This window comes from Bacillus rossius, chromosome 7, assembly GCF_032445375.1.
Source record: "Bacillus rossius redtenbacheri isolate Brsri chromosome 7, Brsri_v3, whole genome shotgun sequence".
In the NCBI taxonomy this organism is placed as follows: Eukaryota; Metazoa; Arthropoda; class Insecta; order Phasmatodea; family Bacillidae; genus Bacillus; species Bacillus rossius.
In genome coordinates this window covers 67,338,110-67,357,580 of record NC_086335.1, presented here as the reverse complement: position 1 = coordinate 67,357,580, position 19,471 = coordinate 67,338,110, and the positions used below count along the sequence as shown (strand labels likewise).

General features: G+C 42.0%; 1 protein-coding gene across 7 annotated transcripts in view; it reads left to right on the top strand.

Moving 5' to 3' along the window:
* LOC134534274 (G-protein coupled receptor moody-like) overlaps nucleotides 1-19,471 on the top strand; it is a 120,845-nt gene that overhangs the window by 77,955 nt on the left and 23,419 nt on the right. For all 7 annotated transcript variants that reach the window (XM_063372585.1, XM_063372582.1, XM_063372580.1 and 4 more), the window contains exon 3: nucleotides 15,644-15,784. In XM_063372585.1, the coding sequence (XP_063228655.1) occupies nucleotides 15,644-15,784 (141 nt within the window). The remainder of the gene's footprint in view (nucleotides 1-15,643; nucleotides 15,785-19,471) is intronic.

The following is a 19,471-nucleotide window of genomic DNA, read 5'->3' as shown; positions in this document are numbered from 1 at the left end:
TCATCCGAATGCTGATTGAGGGTTCAAGGTTCTTATAATGCACTTTTAAATAATTAGCGTAAATTTTTTTTAAATGTGGGTAGTGATTAAGCTTCGAAATAGTATCAGCAGAAATATGTTGGTTTGTAATTTGACACCGATGCATGTATGAACCAGGGCTGAAAGGCCCCGCCTATCTGGGCACACACACGGAGTACGGAGCTTCAGAAAAAAATACCCATGCGACATGAAAACTGCTAAAGATATCCGAGTGGTGTGTGTTTACGGTAATAATTGAAGAATGAGTTGAGGGCAGGTGAGCAGTTCGGTTTCCGGATTTCATTTTTAAACTGTATTTTTAGACGAGTGAAAATGGTTAAAACGCGTGTTTTCAGAGTAGCATCTAGATAAGAGACACCCGGTACAGATCCTTCCAAACACACAAGGGACTTGCATTATACCTTTAACTTTATTTCTAGCCATATAACGTTATGGTTACCGCTCAAATGTCATAGTTGTCCCTACGCACTGGGAGAAGACAGCGCGCCAGTCCAGAGGCGACACCGCGCTAGAAGCACCAGCGAGCGTCGCGCTTATCATCCCGTCTCACCGACACACATACACCCCCTAACATCTCTTCGAGGACAGGGGTCATTAAAGGTGATATGGGTGATAATATGAGGATGAAAAAAATTGACGAAATGAGTGGGCGGGGGAAACAGGAGTACCTACTCTGAGAAACCACAGTCTCGCGGCAACGTCCGTCAAGTTTCTCACTATCGAAATACTCACGTGGAATCGAGCCTAAAACTCCTTCGTGAGAGAGTATTGCTCTGGCCACTCGACATATACGCAGTGATTTACAATTTTGACTCTGGTATTATAGTTTTAGAAAAAAAAATATTCGTTTACACAAGCCAATTACCCAGACGCTGAGTGTAAATGAAACGCACGGTTCGTCAGCTGTATCCAAGATTCATATCGACGCAGATTATTTGTTTTGCCTCAGGGAAAGAGCGGAAACATGTCCGCTGCCTCAAGGTTTCCGGCGGGGAAACAACGCGTCCCTTCTGCACCTCGCGCCTCGATAGTGCGTGTCAGCTCAGGCCAGTTCCTCGTCCAGTCAGCTCTGAGACAGGCCTGCCCTTCACAGCGTTGACAGACCCTGGCAGGCATCGCACTCCCGACCCGCCACTGACTGCCGCCTGCTACCTACCGAACACGTTCGGCGTGTTCATTTAAACATTTTTTTTTTTTGAAAACTATTGTGTTTGTTTCGTCTTTTCGTTTTGCTGTGTTTTTTGTCTCTTTTTTGTCACGTTTCAACTGTTGTGTTGAATTTTTTTGGGTTCGGAATTGTTGTGCTGTCATCATTTGTGGGGTTTTTTTCGTTCTGTTAGTCCATTTTTCTTTGTTTTTTCCTTGTTTGTTGACCATATTCCTGTTGTGGAATATTGTGTGGCGTTAAATCCTGACAACAGCAATTTTTGCTTCATTTGTGTTTTTTGTCATTTGTGTTTTTTTGTAGTTTTCTTCTGCAGAAATACATGTGCTAAGCAATGGCGTATGTCCAAAAGCCTACATCAAGTCATGCACTCCCATTGCACAAATCTTTCAAAGATAATTAAAATTTACCGTGGGTTCCTTCGGGGGGGGGGGGGAGGGGGGGGTTGCAATAAACAAATACGGTACTTCGCTTCGTGTCTCTGACGACGTGCCGAGGGCCGGAGCAGAAAAGGGCGCGAAGGGAAAAGGAGGGGGGGGGGGGGTCTCGCCAGGACAGGAAGCCGGTCATTTGTCCACTCCGGGGGATGGAGGGAAAGCAAAAGGAAAAAAAAAAAGGTAGAAAAGCGACAATCGCATCAGACAGTTATTTGTTCTCGCGGACCCCCTGCCGGCCGCCTGCGCAATCAAGATGGATGACCGGCGACGACGGGACGTGAACGGGCGTTGAACCCAGGACTGCGGCGCGTGTCGCCGATGGCCGTCCACGCGTACCAACATCTCAGCTTGCGTGTGATCTGTGATTCACACATTCCACAATCCGCGACAACAGGCGGCAGCAGTGCCGGAGGAATGTTAGGTGCATTTCTGCTGGTGGGCTGGTGCGACATGAGTCGTTACAATCGGTTGTGACTCGGTGAACAAATCGGTTGATGCGATTACCACAAGATAGCAGCACACAGAGTCTCTGACTTATCTTTTTGAAATTTAATAACTGAAAACACACACTGTTATTTAAAAGTTAATACAAAAACAAAGTCGGAAATAAGGATAGTTTTTGATTTTTAAAATAAAGCTTTTATTTATTATGGAACGTAATCATGACGAAATAAAATATTTAAGCATTAAACTAAAATTTAAAAAAATATATCATACATTTAAAATATGGGTATTTCTCTTGAGAAGAGGTAGTGCCACTAAAACAAGTAAAATATTTTATATGTGTGTTACATATGATTTGCAATGTAGGTACCTACAGTAGGTAACTGCTCCCTGATGATGGCGACTGCAATGTTGACCGAAACGTCGGTGAATTATTTGCCAAGGACACGGTTTACAACCCAGAAGCCAAGCTACTTCATCGAATCCGATTCACAGTCACGCTCAGCAAAGGGGCTTTTTTAATCACCGTGATCCGGACGTTACTGATTTTATTTGACGTCAACACAGAATACCCGGTGCGTGTCCATATTGCCACAAGTATTTACCACGGCCACGAAGCCTGTTCTCCGCGCGGGTGGGTTGTGGTGGCAGCTGCAACAGACTGTCTGGAGTCCTGTAGTCCTGCTAGTCCTGGCGCCTGTCTCCCGGCGCGGCGGGTCGCCAGCAGGACGTCTGCAGGCCAGGACACGTCACGGGGTACAGTTGTGTGCGACACTGCGGCGAGGGTACTACCAAGCCGGCGTGCATCTCACCAGGGCACGACCAACATCCACCAGACTCGCAAAGCAAGGAAGATGGAACAGTGGCAACTCAATGCTATAACTAGAGACAGGAAAAATTCGCGAATTCATTTCGCGATAGGCTAATATACAAATAGTTATACCTCAGTGCTGCCTCTGCTATTGGCTCGCAAATCACCTGGATGACTCTGGGCCAATGAGAAACGCCCAACCAAAGCTTTATCGAATCACTGGTTTCTACGTTGGGACGTCTCACAATACAGCAGCCAATGGGTGGGTGACATTTGACCAAATGTACGTAGAACTATGGAGTTCATCCTGCAGGTCATTGAACCCGCGAATTTTTCCGGTCCCTAGCAATAACTAAACCTCTTCTTGCTTTCTTTGAGGAATCCGAGAACTGTGCGGGATTTAGAGGCAAACATAACAACCTGAAAGTCGTTAACTTTTTCGAAAGTGAAATGTTGGCAACCTTGATTTTTTTTTGTGGTCCTTCGTTGCTGGGAATATTAACCGTATTACGGTTAGGATAATTTATGTTTCAGTACCGAAAAGTCAAAACACTACGTTAAAAATGCTTTATCCTTTGTTTCTAACATTAAAAATTGTATTGCCGCAAAGTTTGAGCGGTGAAGATCAATACCTCAGTTTTCTGTTGCAAAAATTACCCAACCAGCAGAGCACACACAAGATTTTGCCTTTCAAAAATTTTTGCTGCTCCTTAAAGTCAGCATTATAATTTAAAAAAAAATAAAGTTATGCGAAGTGATTTAAACAAATAATTTAAGTAGAAATTAATTTATTTTGGTGTGTTTATGCGCCTGCTTCATTAAAAAAAATTAATTTAATATGCTTCTTTGAAATAATACAATTTCTAACCCTGTGGAGATGATTATATAAAAAAATTTTGAGATTGTAATTTATAATAATATTTGAATCTGAACATCAGTAAGAAATAAGCACGTCTGTGTTTTGTCGCGGGGTTATGACAAGTTAATAATCTCATTGCTCACACGTAGTCAGCTCATTTACCTACAAGTATTAGTTATTAGTTAGTGGTTTTAGTAAGCAGTGGCTAGTAAAGATAGGAAAAAAAAAGTAAAGAATTAGTCGTACGAGTCTTTTAAACGAAAATAAATAAATAATCATGACTTTTTAAGCTCGAATAAATTACTATCGCATTTTGTGAAGAAGAAAAACATTTTCTAAACCCTCTCGCAGAATGTTTGCCAGAGAAAATTACAAAAGTTTTCCCTTCTGGCGGAACTTGAACCGGCTTAAAGGGTATTCGTTCCGCCTGTTTTCCAATTTCCAGGGGCATTCGTGTCTGGCGCCGGCACCAGAGATGTTTGTTCGCCGGCACCTGCTGAGTGTATTCATGGCAGAGTGCCGGGGACTGGGGAAGTGTTCTGCCCGCAGAAGTTGCGCGAGCTAAACCCCGCAAACCTTGCTAGGGGGGGGGGGGGGGGGGGGGGGGGGGGTCCACTGCGCGGCGCGATTTTCAAAAGTTTCTCATTGTTTCGTGAGAAGACACAGCTGAAGCACGAATGTTTTCTTTTTTTTTTCCGGAGCGCAATCTGTAACCTTTTGACGATTATAAAAACATTGTTGCAGTTGTTTCCGCGGTCAGATGAACATTTCTGGAAGACCTTTTTTCACTAGTTTCTTCCAGAAAAACACGCGCTTAGAGCGCGAGCGACTCGCAATATGGGTGGTTATAAAAAGCGGGAAAGGTAACGCAAATTGATATGTGGTTGGGTGCAGAAATGCTGATGGAAATAATACACAATCCGCTATTGTGTTTTACTCGTATTTCAGTAAAATTCCTTGTCTCATAATTAGATCCAAAAACTGAGATTATTGGACTGCACTTTAAGTTTGAAAAAAAAAAAAAAACACGAAATCAATAGTACCATCTTGTTAAACATAATTATAGATAGGTTTTAGAAAGGGGGGAAATATTTACCATAGTTGCCTAAAATGAATGCATTTCGTATATTTATCACGTTTGGCGTTATTTTATTTTAAGAATTATAGGTTAATATTTGGTGTCAGAATTTCTTATTAAAATTATATTTGCAACATGAGAATACGTGAATTTACTTGTTACGTACACATCACTAGCGGGCACTGAAAGACTCACTGACTTTTTTTTTCTTTCAATTTTTTCCTTCCTCTTTTGTTCTTAAAGGTCTACTTAAAAATTTTTAACTCGTTACCTCCCTTGCATTTTTCTTCTGCGACTAATATTTTCAAAACATATTCACTAATTCTAATATCATGGTCGTGAAAAAGGCGCGCAAGACATCCTGACTATCATCAGTCACATACCTAATTATTTTACACCCATGATATTAAACCAAGTGAATAACTGTTGAATATAGGCCTAAGTGTAGCAGAACATCAAATGCAAGAAAATTTATCGAGTTAAAATTTTAGTACTAGCCCTTACAAAAAAGTAACAATAAAAAAATCCTAATGACATGTGAAATCAAGCATTTATACTTCCAAGTTATCAATTTTACGTACGTTGTCGTGTTTAGGTTTCCTCCCCCCCCCCCCCCTACCCCGCCAAGTGGTGTCAGGTCTGGGAACGGAAACGCTCGCAAAAACCTCTTGGTTTGTGAATGATTCATGCATCCGCCGTCGAACCGCGACTCCGACCGGCCTTTCCGGAATCGAAAAGCTGAAGAATTCGACCAGACCTTTTTTTCGATTTATTTATTGAAAGTGAGTTGAGGCCAGAGAAGCGCTGTGTCACGGGATAGCTCTGGGCTGAACGCGTCCGGCGCCGGACTGTCCAGACGGCCTGTCCAGACGGCGGTAACATGTCACCTGTCCGTGCGGAGTGACTTGATCAGTATGTGTACACACGTTTAGTTTACATTTGCGCGTCCGTACGAAGTGAATATACGACAACAAAGTGTAGTTGTCTGGATCCCCCCCCCCCCCCTTCAAATAATGCCTTGTCTTTAAAATGTTTCCATAACCAGGCCACAAAGGCAATAAAATATTTTGTAGTTTTTTTTTGTTTTAAATATTCATTGCGATAAGTAAGCGATTTTTGCCAGAACTTTAAAGCAACAATGCAGTATGGCGGTCACGACATCCTAACAAGGTCATGATCTCGTTGGCTTGTCGCGGCTTGTCGCTGGAGATTGTAATCCCCTTTGGGGAATTTTCGAAACCGTTGTCATTTTTGAGGACTAAAACGGGAAATTATTTTTCCTCGGAACGGGAATTTTCCCCTCGAAATAGAGACTATATATATATATACACACACACACACACACACATATATATAGAGTCATTTATGAGGAAATTCATTACCATAAAATGGCCGCCGTGACGTCACAATCCAAGATGGCAGTATGCTCCCGACTCCACAGCCTGAAGCCTGGCGCAGAAGTCCCATTTATATCCTACTCATTAAACAACCAGTACAGCTTCTTGAATGTACTTACGGGACTTACATTACACCTTCACCTTCGTTTCTCAGCCATGCGATGTTACGGTAACCGCTCAGACCTCACAGTTATCCTTTGCGCTGGGAGAAGACTGCGCGCCAGTCCAGCTAGAAGCACCAGCGAGCGACACAGACACAGACGCCCCTGACGGGGGCTCTGCAAGTGTCATCTGGGACGTGCGCTTGTCTGGAGAAGTGTCAAGTCACGTGGCCCGTTCCTTCAGCGACGTCTTGGAAAGAGCACACCGCTCAGAGGACCACCACAACGCCGACAGCTAGAAAACTGATGTGTACCACAACGCCGAAAAATGTCATTGCAAGACTGCCACAAAGGTTAGGTAAGACTAGGTTAGGTTAGACTAGGTTAGGTTAGACTAGGTTAGGTTAGTTTAGGCTAGGCTAGGCTAGAATAAGTTAGGTTAGGTTATATTACGCTAGGTTAGGTAAGGTTAGGTTTGATTGTGGTATTTCGGCGTTAAGGTACATTTAAGAAACACACACAAATTCATTCAGTTGTTATTTCGGCGTTGTGGTACACAGCAGTTTTCTAGCTGTCGGCGTTGTGGTCAATTTTGACATTCGGCGTTATGGTATTTCGGCGTTGTGGTAACGACCACACCGCTCGCACCCTGCGCTTTTCCTGTCGTCCGAGAAGCGCGTTCTTCCCGCGGAGAGGAAACACTTCCTCCTTCCCCCCTCCCCTCTCCTGATGTGGCGCTGGTGGCGCTGCGGCCAGCTCCGGTACTAGCAACAGTGCGACGGCACGACATCACGTGTCTGCAGCCGCGCTACCAACAACTAGACATTACATAACATTTCCACCATTACATTCGCACTACGCCTACGAAAGCCATAAACGTATACAAGTATTTTTTTATACGTAAATAGTTTCATTAAAAATTTAATAGAAACTCATCTGTACATGAACGAATTTAAAGGATTTCATAAAACGAATCTAGCAAACAAAACTCTAAAACAATACATGTGTAATGATTGTGTTAACTATGTACCAGTTTAGCCATCATTTGAAAAAAAAATTGGTTGTCTGTAAAGTCGGTTTACGGACGATAGTTTATCGTGACAACGTCATAACAAAACATTGATGAAATGATTGCATACTTTTATGAATAAAATTTAATCATTTTTATTGAATCATCACTATTTTGTATGGATACAAATAAGGAGTGAAATGACATCTACAATTTCATTGATAAATTTACTTTTATTTGCACTCATTAATTCAAATATGTTTATTACTTTAACGAAGCGATTATTTTAACTATAACTTTTATACATGTTTGCTATTTTGCTATGTTTGCTATTTTACTTCTTCCAATCTGTGTTATTCTTAGGGACCGGAAAAATTCGCGGGTTCAATGACCTGCAGGATGAACTCCATAGTTCTACGTACACTCGGTCAAATGCCACCCACTCATTGGCTGCTGTCTTGTGAGACTAACCCAACGTAGCAGCTTGCATTCATGCTTATTTCACTGCTACCAAAATAATTTAATATTGGCAACAATTATTCTAAAGTATATTTCGTTAACATACTATTCCATAAATTCTGAACCAAGAAGGTTCGTAGATATATATTTATTTTTATTTATGTTATTATGGTTAAGAAATTTTTTGTTTTTGCCTTATATTGAAAACTTAATTTTTGATGTAGCTTGGCTTCTGGGTAGTAGCCGCGTCCTTGGCGAATAATTCACCGACGTTTGCAGTCGCCATCACCAGGGAGCAGTTACCTACAGTAGGTGATGGTGACTGCAAACTTCGGTGAATTATTCGCCAAGGTCGCGGCTACAACCCAGAAGCCAAGCTACTTCAAACAATGGTCGTGAAAGCCTGAGCACATTATTAATATTTGATGTTGGCATTTCTTAAAGCACAGTTTGTTTAGGGCTGTATTCCGCCTGTACATTCGCGCCCTGGACGGAGGTGTTGTGTCCGTTCAGGACTGGAAGTCCGTCTGGAGACCCGGTTACACGGCAACAACTCTGAAACAGCGTCTTAGAATGTGCGTAACTGCGCATCATCTGTAACCCTTATTTTTTTTGCGTGGCAAATTTTTCGCAGGTCGCAGTATAGATCGCAATCGTTAACGTTACATCCGACGTGTTGTGGATGCAGCGATTTGCTTAAGGCCCTGACACACTGTCAAATACGTGTCTCCAATATATTTGACGATAGAGTTGGAGGGGTAGTGTTGGACGGAAAATATCTTTCAATTTTCTCCATCAACTATAGTTTACAGATAACCTCAGACATGTTTTAAAATCATAACACTATCAAATTGAATATATGAACTTTTTATTCTTTCTGAGCCAATTTAAAATTTAAAACATCTATGAATATAACCCACAATAATACCTGTCACATAAACACAAACTTATTTCACACATGAGACATGACATCCATATTAATTATATTTTAGTTATTTCATCTTTATTACCTATTTAATCGCCAATAGATTGTTCGGCATTTTAAAATTTCGTTGTAACGGAAAAGGCTGTATTTTTTTTTGGGGGGGGGGGGGGGGGGGAGGAGTTTGCTAGGCACGTTTTTGATTGGCTGATTGCACGCAATATTCAACATGTTTTTTTAGAACCCGTCCTGTGTGCAAAATATTTGATGGAAACTCAAATCGAACAAACATGGCTCCAGCTTGAGTTGGCAACATATATTGGAAGGTGTTTTGAAGCTAAAAATGTGACGGTGTAACAGTGGCTTTAGCCTTGTTTTTTTGCCGTGTAAACACGGACGGACTGCCCGGCGCGCCTTCCCTCCCACCCCCCTCTTCTAACATCATACCATTGTGTGACCTCGCAGGAGGGTGAGGAGGCTTGTTTTGCAACATGCGTCACTACACTGCGTTCAGTGGGCATTATCCCCCCCCCCCCTCTCCGTCCCTTCACCAGGCCAGACATGCCTGTGTTCGTAAACACGCCGGGCTGTTGCGACTCAAGGCCACTTCACGCCCGTGGACAGTCCACGCACGTGCTCAAACAATAACTACCACAACGTTTTTTTTTTTTTTTTTAACCTTTCGCTGAAATGTTTCTCGACCAATGGCTAGAGACCTGCAAAATTCGCGGATTCATTCGGTGATAGGCTAGAATTCAAACACATATACCTCTTAGATAATCATCTGGACGAATCTCAACCAGTTATAAACCCTCAACCAAAGAAGGATCGAATCACAGACAAACCAGCTGAGACGACTTACAAGTCGGCAGCCAATGAACTTGCGTTATTTGCCCGAATGTACAGGGGTATGTGCAGTCTATCCTGAAGGCCATCGAAACCGCGTATTTTGCAGGTCTCTACTAATGGCTTCTCTCGCAGACGGTAATCAATCAAGAGGGAACAAGCGCTAGCGCGGGCATACCTTATTGCAGTCTGATGAGCGATCACATTATTTTTTTTCTCTCTCGCGAAAAATGCACGACCCTGCAATAACGAGAGAAACCACGTTTCTCCGGAAAATTAAAACCATTTAAAGATATCATCACGACCCAGATTTTTTAAAATTTTATTACTGCTTATAACTACGCCCTGTCCAACTCGACTCAAGCAAACACGCGAGAGAGAAGTTTGTTGGCTCGGAATACGTGTGTCCGCGAAATACATCTCACACACTCGCAACTCGGTCAGTGGGCTCAGAAAAGTAAATGTGTTTCATCAATCCTCAAAAATGTTTATCTGCTACTTTTATATATATATATTTATATATATATATCAATTTTTTCCATGTTAAGAAAACAAAAAAACAAATAAACTTCATATTATCTTTACTCTCTGAGAACTTCGTTTTGTGCACACGTCGTGTGTGTTTATATATACATGTAGCGATGTACACACCCGTCTACGCGTATAGACGAAATCATGCACGAAACACAAGCGACGAACGTAAACAGCGCCGTAATAATGCTCGCACTTACATGTTGTGGTTGATAATGTAAGGTCCGAGCTTCGGGCATCAAACTTGATGTTCTATCAGGATCCTGAGGATTCTGACACCACCAGAGAAAACTCTGGCAGGAAGTTGATGGGGGAAGTTCAAGATCGTATCGGGTAGGATACGGTATTTTCTCACTTAATCGAGGTCATGAGTTTACTCAAGTACTACTACGCACTAGTTCTGTTCACCAGATACCATATTTATTATCTCTACACGTATCTGCACTCTATGCCTCGGACACTCTCTAGCTTCGAAACCGGATGACCACCCCCCCCCCCCCCTCTTGGAGCAGTACAGCCTCGCTGACGGACATGCGACACGCCCATCTCGTTATACCTGGCACTTTACCGTTAAAGTATGTCTCAAGCACGTCAGGATGCACCTAACAACCCTGCTCTCGTCGTAGTTCACGCTGTCTCGTTATCACTGCACACAGCCACTCACGGTCAACTCCGCGCTCCGCCCACGATGCAAGCCAGCGCCATTCCTCACAGTAGAATATAATATACACGTGGTTAGGCGTTAGAGAAGGCTTCAAGCATATTTACTTCGCCATTAAGTCAACAAATAAATAAATAAAAAATAAATATCAAACACACCTCACGCCGGCGCCAAATTCAGAGCTGACTATGAGAATACACACACACTCAATATTAAATTCCTTTACAATAATTTCAATTTATGGCATAACTTAGGACTGATTAATGTAAAAATTTAACCCGACACCTCTCTTGCATTTGTCATTGTCACAAATATTTCCAGTAAAAGGTCGCGCAAGTGAAAGTAACTGTTATCTTGAAAGTAACTAACGAAAACTTTTGCACGACGTTTTGCACACATTGTATTTACTCTTAGTGAATACCTGTTGAAAATATTTGTGATATAACAGGTGAAGTATTTTGTTGAATTTACAGAAATATCTCCTATAAAAATAGTAATTACGAAAAGAATAAAAAAAAAAGGGGGGGGGGGGGTAAATCAAGTCACCGCGAACTATCTTTCATTTTGCGACCGGTCTTGCGTCTATTTGCAGTGCCGGAAACATGCCGCATGCAGGTCTTATTTCCAGACCGTGCCTCCGTTTACTGGCGAGGTTACGGCCAATCATAGCCCTCGTTTTAGGGTCGCTTTGCGCTGGTCTCTCAGGCGAAACGTATTATAACAAGCCGTGCTGTTTTCCTTCGCAACCGGAAACAGCGCGGCGTATAATTAGAACCACGCCTACTTCGCGGTTTATATTCGCGCTCGGCTAGACTCAATTGTTCTGTACACAAGCACGACATTAACTACACAAGGAACGCAACGACGCAACAGCGTGGCACGGAGCTAACGCAAGAACATAACATTCGTTTATAATATGAAACTTGCTAGTCGCAAGATATCACTACATCTTCCAACCCGGACTTTTGATAATTTAAATAGCACGAAAACAAAATAATTTGTCAAACATTTTATCTACATAAAAGTGTTATTTTCTGTCACACGTGTGAACGTTTAACAACTGTAAACACGATGTTCGTAGTAAAAAGAACACCGTGGCACATGACATCTGCGTGTATAAAAGTTTCCAGATCAATAATCTTGAAATATGGCCGTCGAAAGTGCAGGCCAAAAAGCAAGGAAGTTGAATGTTTAACAATACATGCGTTGCGTTATTGCGCCTTGCGTAGTTGATAAACCGGCACTTTAAAATGTGGTTGTTGAACATTTTGCATGTTGCGTTCTCGCGTTATGTCTTAGTTTATCAACCAGGCCTCAGTCTGATCGTTGGATGATACCAAGGTGTGCAAGCGCTAATCCTGTGGATAGTCAGTGGCACATGATTGGGGAGACCTTCTTTCTGTTTGTAACGGGTTCAAGCGCGTCCAAGGCGCGCCAAGAGAACCTAGGCCCAGATGTTCAAGTAAAGCAGATGTACACTAGACGCAATATAACTCCGAGCTTGAGCTACGTCACACATGCGGAGTGTTGACTGCAACACGTGTGGGGGGTCGGGTGGATGAGGAGGGGGTATAAGCAGATACGGCGACCTTGCACAGCAGGTAGAGAAAAGCAGAAAACATTGACCACTTACCACTGACGTTCCAAGCACTACCTCAGTTCTTCAACGCCACTGACTGTTCCATCCGAAGAGTCTGATGTGTAAACGTCACTGCTGTCAGTGTTTGCATCACCTAACTGAACAATCGCTTTATCAATTTCAATGTCAAAACGCACATCCTTATCCCAGTATTCGTTCTCGAGTGTCTTGGCGTGATTGCAAATCGGTATCCAATCTTCTGGACCCATTCGGTTAAATATTTCCTCGCAAAGTTTTTTTACATTTGCCAAATTGCAAGTAACATTTCTTGAAGCGACTTCTCCTTTAACTTTAGCCCATATGCTTTCTATCGGATTCAAATCCGGATGATAGGGGGCAGACGAAGTGATGTGTGGCCACTATTTACCAATAGTCTGTCTGCCGAGTACTGCACTTGCGAAGGTTTGTGCTTCTTTATGAGGTTATACAAGTTTGGTTTGAGCATGTCGCTAGTAAAGGAAATATTCTCCTTACTTAACCACTGCTGCATTTCCAATTTTGTCGAGCTGGAGGTAGGCGTTTTAATTATTTTTACATTGTGATAGGGAGCATTATCTATCACAACAACACTGTTTGGTGGAAGATTTTGTATTAATTGTTCGGTGAGCCATTTTTCATATTGTTTGTACAGTCGTACGAGACACACCCGTCGCATTAGCTGTTCTCAGCTGTGCTTTCTCTAGTGAAATGGAGGGTTCCTGCAATCGCGCTTCATTTTCCATAAACTGCAGAACGTTATAGACGATTTCCCACGCCTGCGAGTGCAGTTTTTTACTCGTAACTTTTGACAACACTGGAGGCATTTTATGTATAAAGTTGTACTTTACTGAAGTACTGCACTACATATGTAACACTGGCTCTGAACAAAAGTGATACACTACATGCATACAAACCTCAGATCCAAACTGTAAACGAAAACGTTTAGTAAGTAACAACGTATTCGTCGGATTTCACCGTCTAGGTACGTGTTTCAAGTCTGCTTTGCTGCCGATTCATCAGTGAGATCCTCGTATCTGTGTGTTACACTAACAAACTCACTGGCGGTAGTTCAAGTACTTTTGAGATACTTCTTAGGATAATTCTTCACAAATGCGCTGTTTTCAATTAATCAACTTCTCTGGTAAGAAATTCATAGATTCACTTGGCACAGGGCTCTGGATAAACGTCAATTTTAATTTTGACTTAAGGCATAAAAGAGGAAGAAAATTATTTATATATAAATTACGTAAACAGCAAGAGGTTTGGACTGTTATTTTATCATTCTCAACAATGGTTTCTTCCTGTATAGTTTGTAGAGACCTTAAAAATTTGCGTTTTTATTTTCTGAGAGGCTAGAATGCCTTAACATTACACCCTTGAACTGCGTCCTCATTGAACCATAGGTAGTTCGTCACTAGCTCAGTATTTCACACACGTTATGGGTCAATGACAGGAACAGCTTAAAATCCTTTATAAGTTAGTGATAATTATATTAACCACTTAAAATACTAAACTTCAATACTAATTTTAATATTTTGCCCTATAAAGGATTCTTAAAGGACTAAGGGTTTTAATTTATTCTATAGCTTAAATGAAATGAAATAAAAGATAGTCTACAAACCACTTAACTTCTTCGTACTATTTTTTTCGACTAAATATTTTTGACTTGACGCAGCTATTTTCAGACTAATCACGAAAGTTGTGTAATGCATCACCTGCATTGTCATTGGTCCACTCAGTGGACATTCTGGATTGTTCTGTCGGACAAAGCCAGTCAAAATATACGTAATGCATACAGACAAGGTTTACTGCGAAAAATTGGCGTCCTTGGAAATAGCGAATTTTCCCGGCTTGCACGTGTTTGGTTTTCCCGCAGGAAAGCGTGGGGTGTTTAATTTTTTTTCATTTTCATAATGATCCTGTCCTAACGATTGGACATTAGTGGTAGAAATGTTAAGAAAACCGATATTAAGCACCCCACGCTTTGTTTCATTAAAATTAATGGTTTTGATAATTACTTGATTATTTTTAGCTTATTAAAAAATTTCGTTATACAAAGTATTTTGCTGTTGAACAAATTACTTAAATTCAAAGATTATTTTTTACTTTTTATTTCATACAACAATTAAAGCTTTTTTTTAGTTTTTTAATATAATTTTTTTCTTTTTTAGTTCATATTGGATTAATATTTTTTTATAAATTCCTCTAAAGGCACTACAAAATCAATTTTCAATGACCCGAAAATTTCGGGGGCAACGCACCACCCCCTCCCCCCCCCCCCCCCCGGTCGCCGAGGAAGTCTGATGGTGCACGATTGCCCCGGAAGCACGTCAAAATTAACGTACTTTAATTATCCCGACTTTCAAACAATCTGTGTCAAATTACTTCTCCCCTGAGGGAGAGGGGGGAAGTTGAAGACCCCGAATAGTTTTGAAAAAATCCAAATGGAAAAAGAATCGATTTTTGAAACTTTTGAAATGTTGTGGTTTTAACCTCTCTCTCTCTTCCCCCCCCCCCCCCTTCCTTCTTGAAGGGGGCAGTCGACTTCGGGAAAATTTCCCAACATGACCTCGGACTCACGGATATACAAAAAGCATGGTTTTTGGCCCATCACGAAAGTAGTGTTTTTTTTTTTTTGCCCCAATGCCCCTTTCTCTCTTCGGGTCATAGTCATGAAATTATTGTATTGTCATTAGAATTGCATATATTTGTAAAACTTCAAATCGATACGGCAATCAGAAGTAGGTTAAAATCGTCTTACAAGATGTGATTACATTGTTGAGACGCCTAAGATCCTACATCAAGTTCTGTCCCTGCCCGAACACGCCCGAATATTCACCTTCGGCCAACCTCGGGATTTGTTTTATTTTTGCGCAGGAAAAATGAATTCAAATATTAAAAGTGGTCGGTTAGGCTAGCTACATTAAAACACTATGGACGGTTAGTTGTGTTAGTATAGCTACATTAAAATAAACAGAGAAATATAAATAAACCCGAGGTTGGCCCAAGGTGAATATTCGGGCGTGTTGGGGCAGGGACAGGGACAGAACTACATTGTTAGTTCCAAGTGGAGCTAAGAAAGCGAGAGCGTCAGGTAGTCGCCGTGACGCGGTGACGCGGTGCCGCTATCAGGTGCGTGACGCGCCGCGACCTCGCCGGGGTGACGTCACGGCTGAGTCAGCCGGGGCCCAGGGGCGAGCCGGCCAGTCAGTCTGCCGGCGGGACGCGAGACGCGCGGACATGAAGGAGGTGATGTGCTGCTCCAGGTTCCCTCGGCCGCTGCTGGACTTCGCGGCCACCGTCACCATCCTCATCATGGTGGTGGGCGTGCTGGGCAACCTGCTGACCGTGGTGGCGCTGCTGCGCTGTCCGCGCGTGCGCAACGTGGCCGCCGCCTTCATCATCAGGTGCGTGCGAGCTGCTGTGGTGTCAGGCCCGCCCGCCAGGTGTCAGCACGTGCGAGCGACCGAGACGTGGTGTCGGGCCCGCCCGCTAGATGTCTCACTAGCGTAATGCATTGTTGTCGGCTCCGTCCGTCACTTTTTCATCCGTCGCTAGCAAAGCGATTTACAAAATTATTTTCCCATGTAAATGAAAATTATTTCGATGTTTTATACTTTTTTTACGTTTTGTATTAGTTTATTCTCGGAAAAATTCAGAGTCGTGATTGAATTGGAAAAAGAAAAAAACTGAACGATCAGATACAAACACCACAGGCCCTTATTCTGGTGACAATTGACTGTCGCTGCCAAACTTTTGACGTCAGTTTTTCGAGCCCTCCGATTGGCTGCATGTCACGTGACGGATGGAGGCGACGGACTATTGTGATTCTGGCCGAATGCATCAGCGGTTAGCAAGCAGACGAACCAGTGAAAATAAATTAACTTTATTTTGGTGTTGTGGCATACCAGAAATACTGCATCTCCTGCTAATTTATATAGAACATGGCTTTTTAGTACAAAAAGTATTAAGTGTTTTTTTGTACAATTTAAATCTTTTCTTCTAAGCTATTAGTCGGCAAGTATTTGATTATATTATTAAGCTAATTGGTTTCAGTTTCAACTGTAAAGCGCACTTCCCTTGTGTATCTTATTGACATATATATAGCTTGCTTCCTTGTACCTAAAATAAAATTAGTCTCACTTTGTGCAATAGACGACTGAAAGTTATATTGTTTTGCATTTCAACATCAACAGGAAATAAAAGGACTTACACTGTTTTAAGTACATGCTATAATGCATTGGACGCTCTTGGCTTGGACAGTCATAGTAAGAGTTGGTTATGTTAATGTTGTCGTGGTATAGTGAGCCTACTCTGTCGTGCTGGAACGCTGAGCGATAACTAATCGGATATGCCGTGTCGTGTTGGTCGTGGTATTGTGTCTCCAAGGTTCAGTATGCACGTCAGGTGAATTCGGAAGCGGCCTTATTGGCGTCGTGTTGTTGGGATAACGTGCGCGCATGCGCGGCGTGGCGCAGGAACACGAAGCGAGTCGCTGGAGACATTGATGTACGTGAGAGCGCAGAACCTTCACGGTACAGTCACTTATCACTTTCGTAAACAGAAGGGTAACTGTCGCTTGTATCAGTAAGAAAAACTTTCCCCCTCTCCAATCTCCTTAATACCTACCTTCCTCCTTTTGTTTTCGTTAAAACAAAACATTGAAAGTAGTTTAGGGAACATTCTCGTTGAAACTTTATTACATGTTACGTGATGATGAATATCTATTCTTTCCAACAGTAGCGCTTACTTCATCGGGATTCCATAGCAATGTATGTTTTGAAATACACCCAACAATAATTGCAAACTACACAGAAAAACGGCACATAATGTAATTTTTAATGTTCTGGGAGTTGTGAATGTAAAAAAGTACTGGGAATGGAATTCTTCTTTAAGAATTTAATGTAGCAATTAACTTTTCTGTAATCGCCATGTGCGCTGAGACATACGCGTGCGCAGGACTTCAGTATTGGTGGTGCCAGATTAGAGATTACACAACAGCCCTGTCATTCACGGACCCCGAGCCTAAAGCGGGTGGTCCGGGGGGCCTCCCCCGGGAAAATTTTGATTTGAAAGCGCAAAATGGTGCTATTTAAGGTGTTTCCGAACAAAAACATTAAATACACAGATGTAAAAATTTTAACATTTTTTATGACAAATTATGGCTTTGAACGTTATAATCACCAGGAAAACTTCTAAACTATTTACAGTTTTAAGCTTTGTTGAGCCATAAAGTAAATTGCACAAATTGTTTGCACGGAATTCATGCTGGTGGCTTTGAAAAACCGTACTTATATGTTTTCTGAAGACGCCAAATAAATGCTAGATAAAACATTCTCAAATGTTAAGTTTTAAAATCAACAAATGAAGGGAGTTTTTGTAATATACCTAAAATATGAAAAATATTAAAATAATAAAAATACACAAATAAGTGTGGGCAAAAGTTTTAACTTTTGGAATACAACAAAAATGTTTTGTCGGCGACTGCATATAAGTCATCGAGTAAGCCTATCCTTTTAACTAACTAAACTCTCTCTTTTTTTTAAATAAACCCTGGCGGACGGCGGCTATTATTCTGTGCGCCTGCCGAGTGGAGTGAACAGTGGACACCGAGCGCGCATTCTATGTAATTCGAGGAGAACTATGAGAAGTATTTACATTTCAGAAGTTTCGTAGCCGCGGCCCGCGTGTACAACACAAGTAATTGCAACTGGCTTGTTTCCGTGTGTATAGTTGGTTCGATTGATAATTGATATACTGATAGTGTTATGAGCACATATCTGTAACTCGACACGATTGGAAAACATATTTTTTTGGAAATAATACGGATTTTTGTAAGTATGTATTATTTCTGCTTGTAAAAAAGTAAAACAAAATAATGTTAACCCTAATGGTGGTGCCAAGGCACCTGTGGCACCTACCGTGCGCACGCCTATGTGCTGAGAATTGTACTTGAGCGATCGTCCCTGCAAACTTAAATTTTCGTTATTTAAAATGTTCTTTTTTAAGGTGTGAATTGCTGTTTAAGGCGTAAAATATGAACTTTTACAATGAGAGATGAAACAAAAATTGTACCATTATTTAAACGCTTGAACGAAAAAAAAATTGAATACTTCCTTGCGGCGGCTATATGCAGCAGGCAGCGACTGCTCCCTTTGTTTCCCACAGTTCCACCCTTCGCCTCGCCTGTCACGTGACACCCTGACGTCAGTAGGCGACCACCCCAAGTCGTCCATTGGTCTGTTTCCAGTATAGTCGTATTACAATATTGGCTACAAGTTGCTAATATATATATATATATATATATATATATATATATATATATATATTACACGTCGCCATTTCAACGTGAAATACACAAATGAACCGGGCTGAGGTGGCTTTTGAACTCAGTTTTCTGTACGAAAGAGTGGACTGTGAAATATAAATAGTGAAAATATTTTATAGGCTTGAGAGACTTGACGTTTAAACACTTGTCGGTTATTATTAGTTTATAGCTAAAACCATTGGCGTAAACCCCGGGGCCCCTGGAATTGAAAAGCCTATCACTGGTGGAGCATATCGTAGCTGTGAATTGGGAATGATGTAACGAAATACCTCTCCCTCCCCCCCAACCCCCTTTTAGCATCCCTGGATATCCTACAAATTATTGCCCGATGACGAGCGGATATCCTCCCGCCTCTGAAATCCTAGAAAATCTATCGTTCCCAGCACCAAATGTAAAGAATTTAAAAGCAAACAGCGGGGGAAAGTGTTTCTTCCTCCCTCTTCCTCTTGCTATAAAAATCTCCGGAAGCGTCTGGCCGTCTGCGAGAGAGGGAAAAGTTGGGTAGTTTTCCTCCCCCCTCCTGGCGCGCGCAGCGACTGCGGGAGTGACCGGAAGTCGCAGCGCGAGCCAGGAAGTGACGGCGACTCGCTAACTGACGCTCGCAGCCATCCTTCCGGGGATGGTTGGGTGGAAGTCTGTTCCAAACCACTTTCCGGCTGGGCATCAAGTATTCCCGACCATAGCGGCCTCCCCGTGTTTCTTCAGAATAAAAAGTGCTCGCTCTACCAGGGGACGCACCACAACGCCGAAATGCCAAATTGACCAC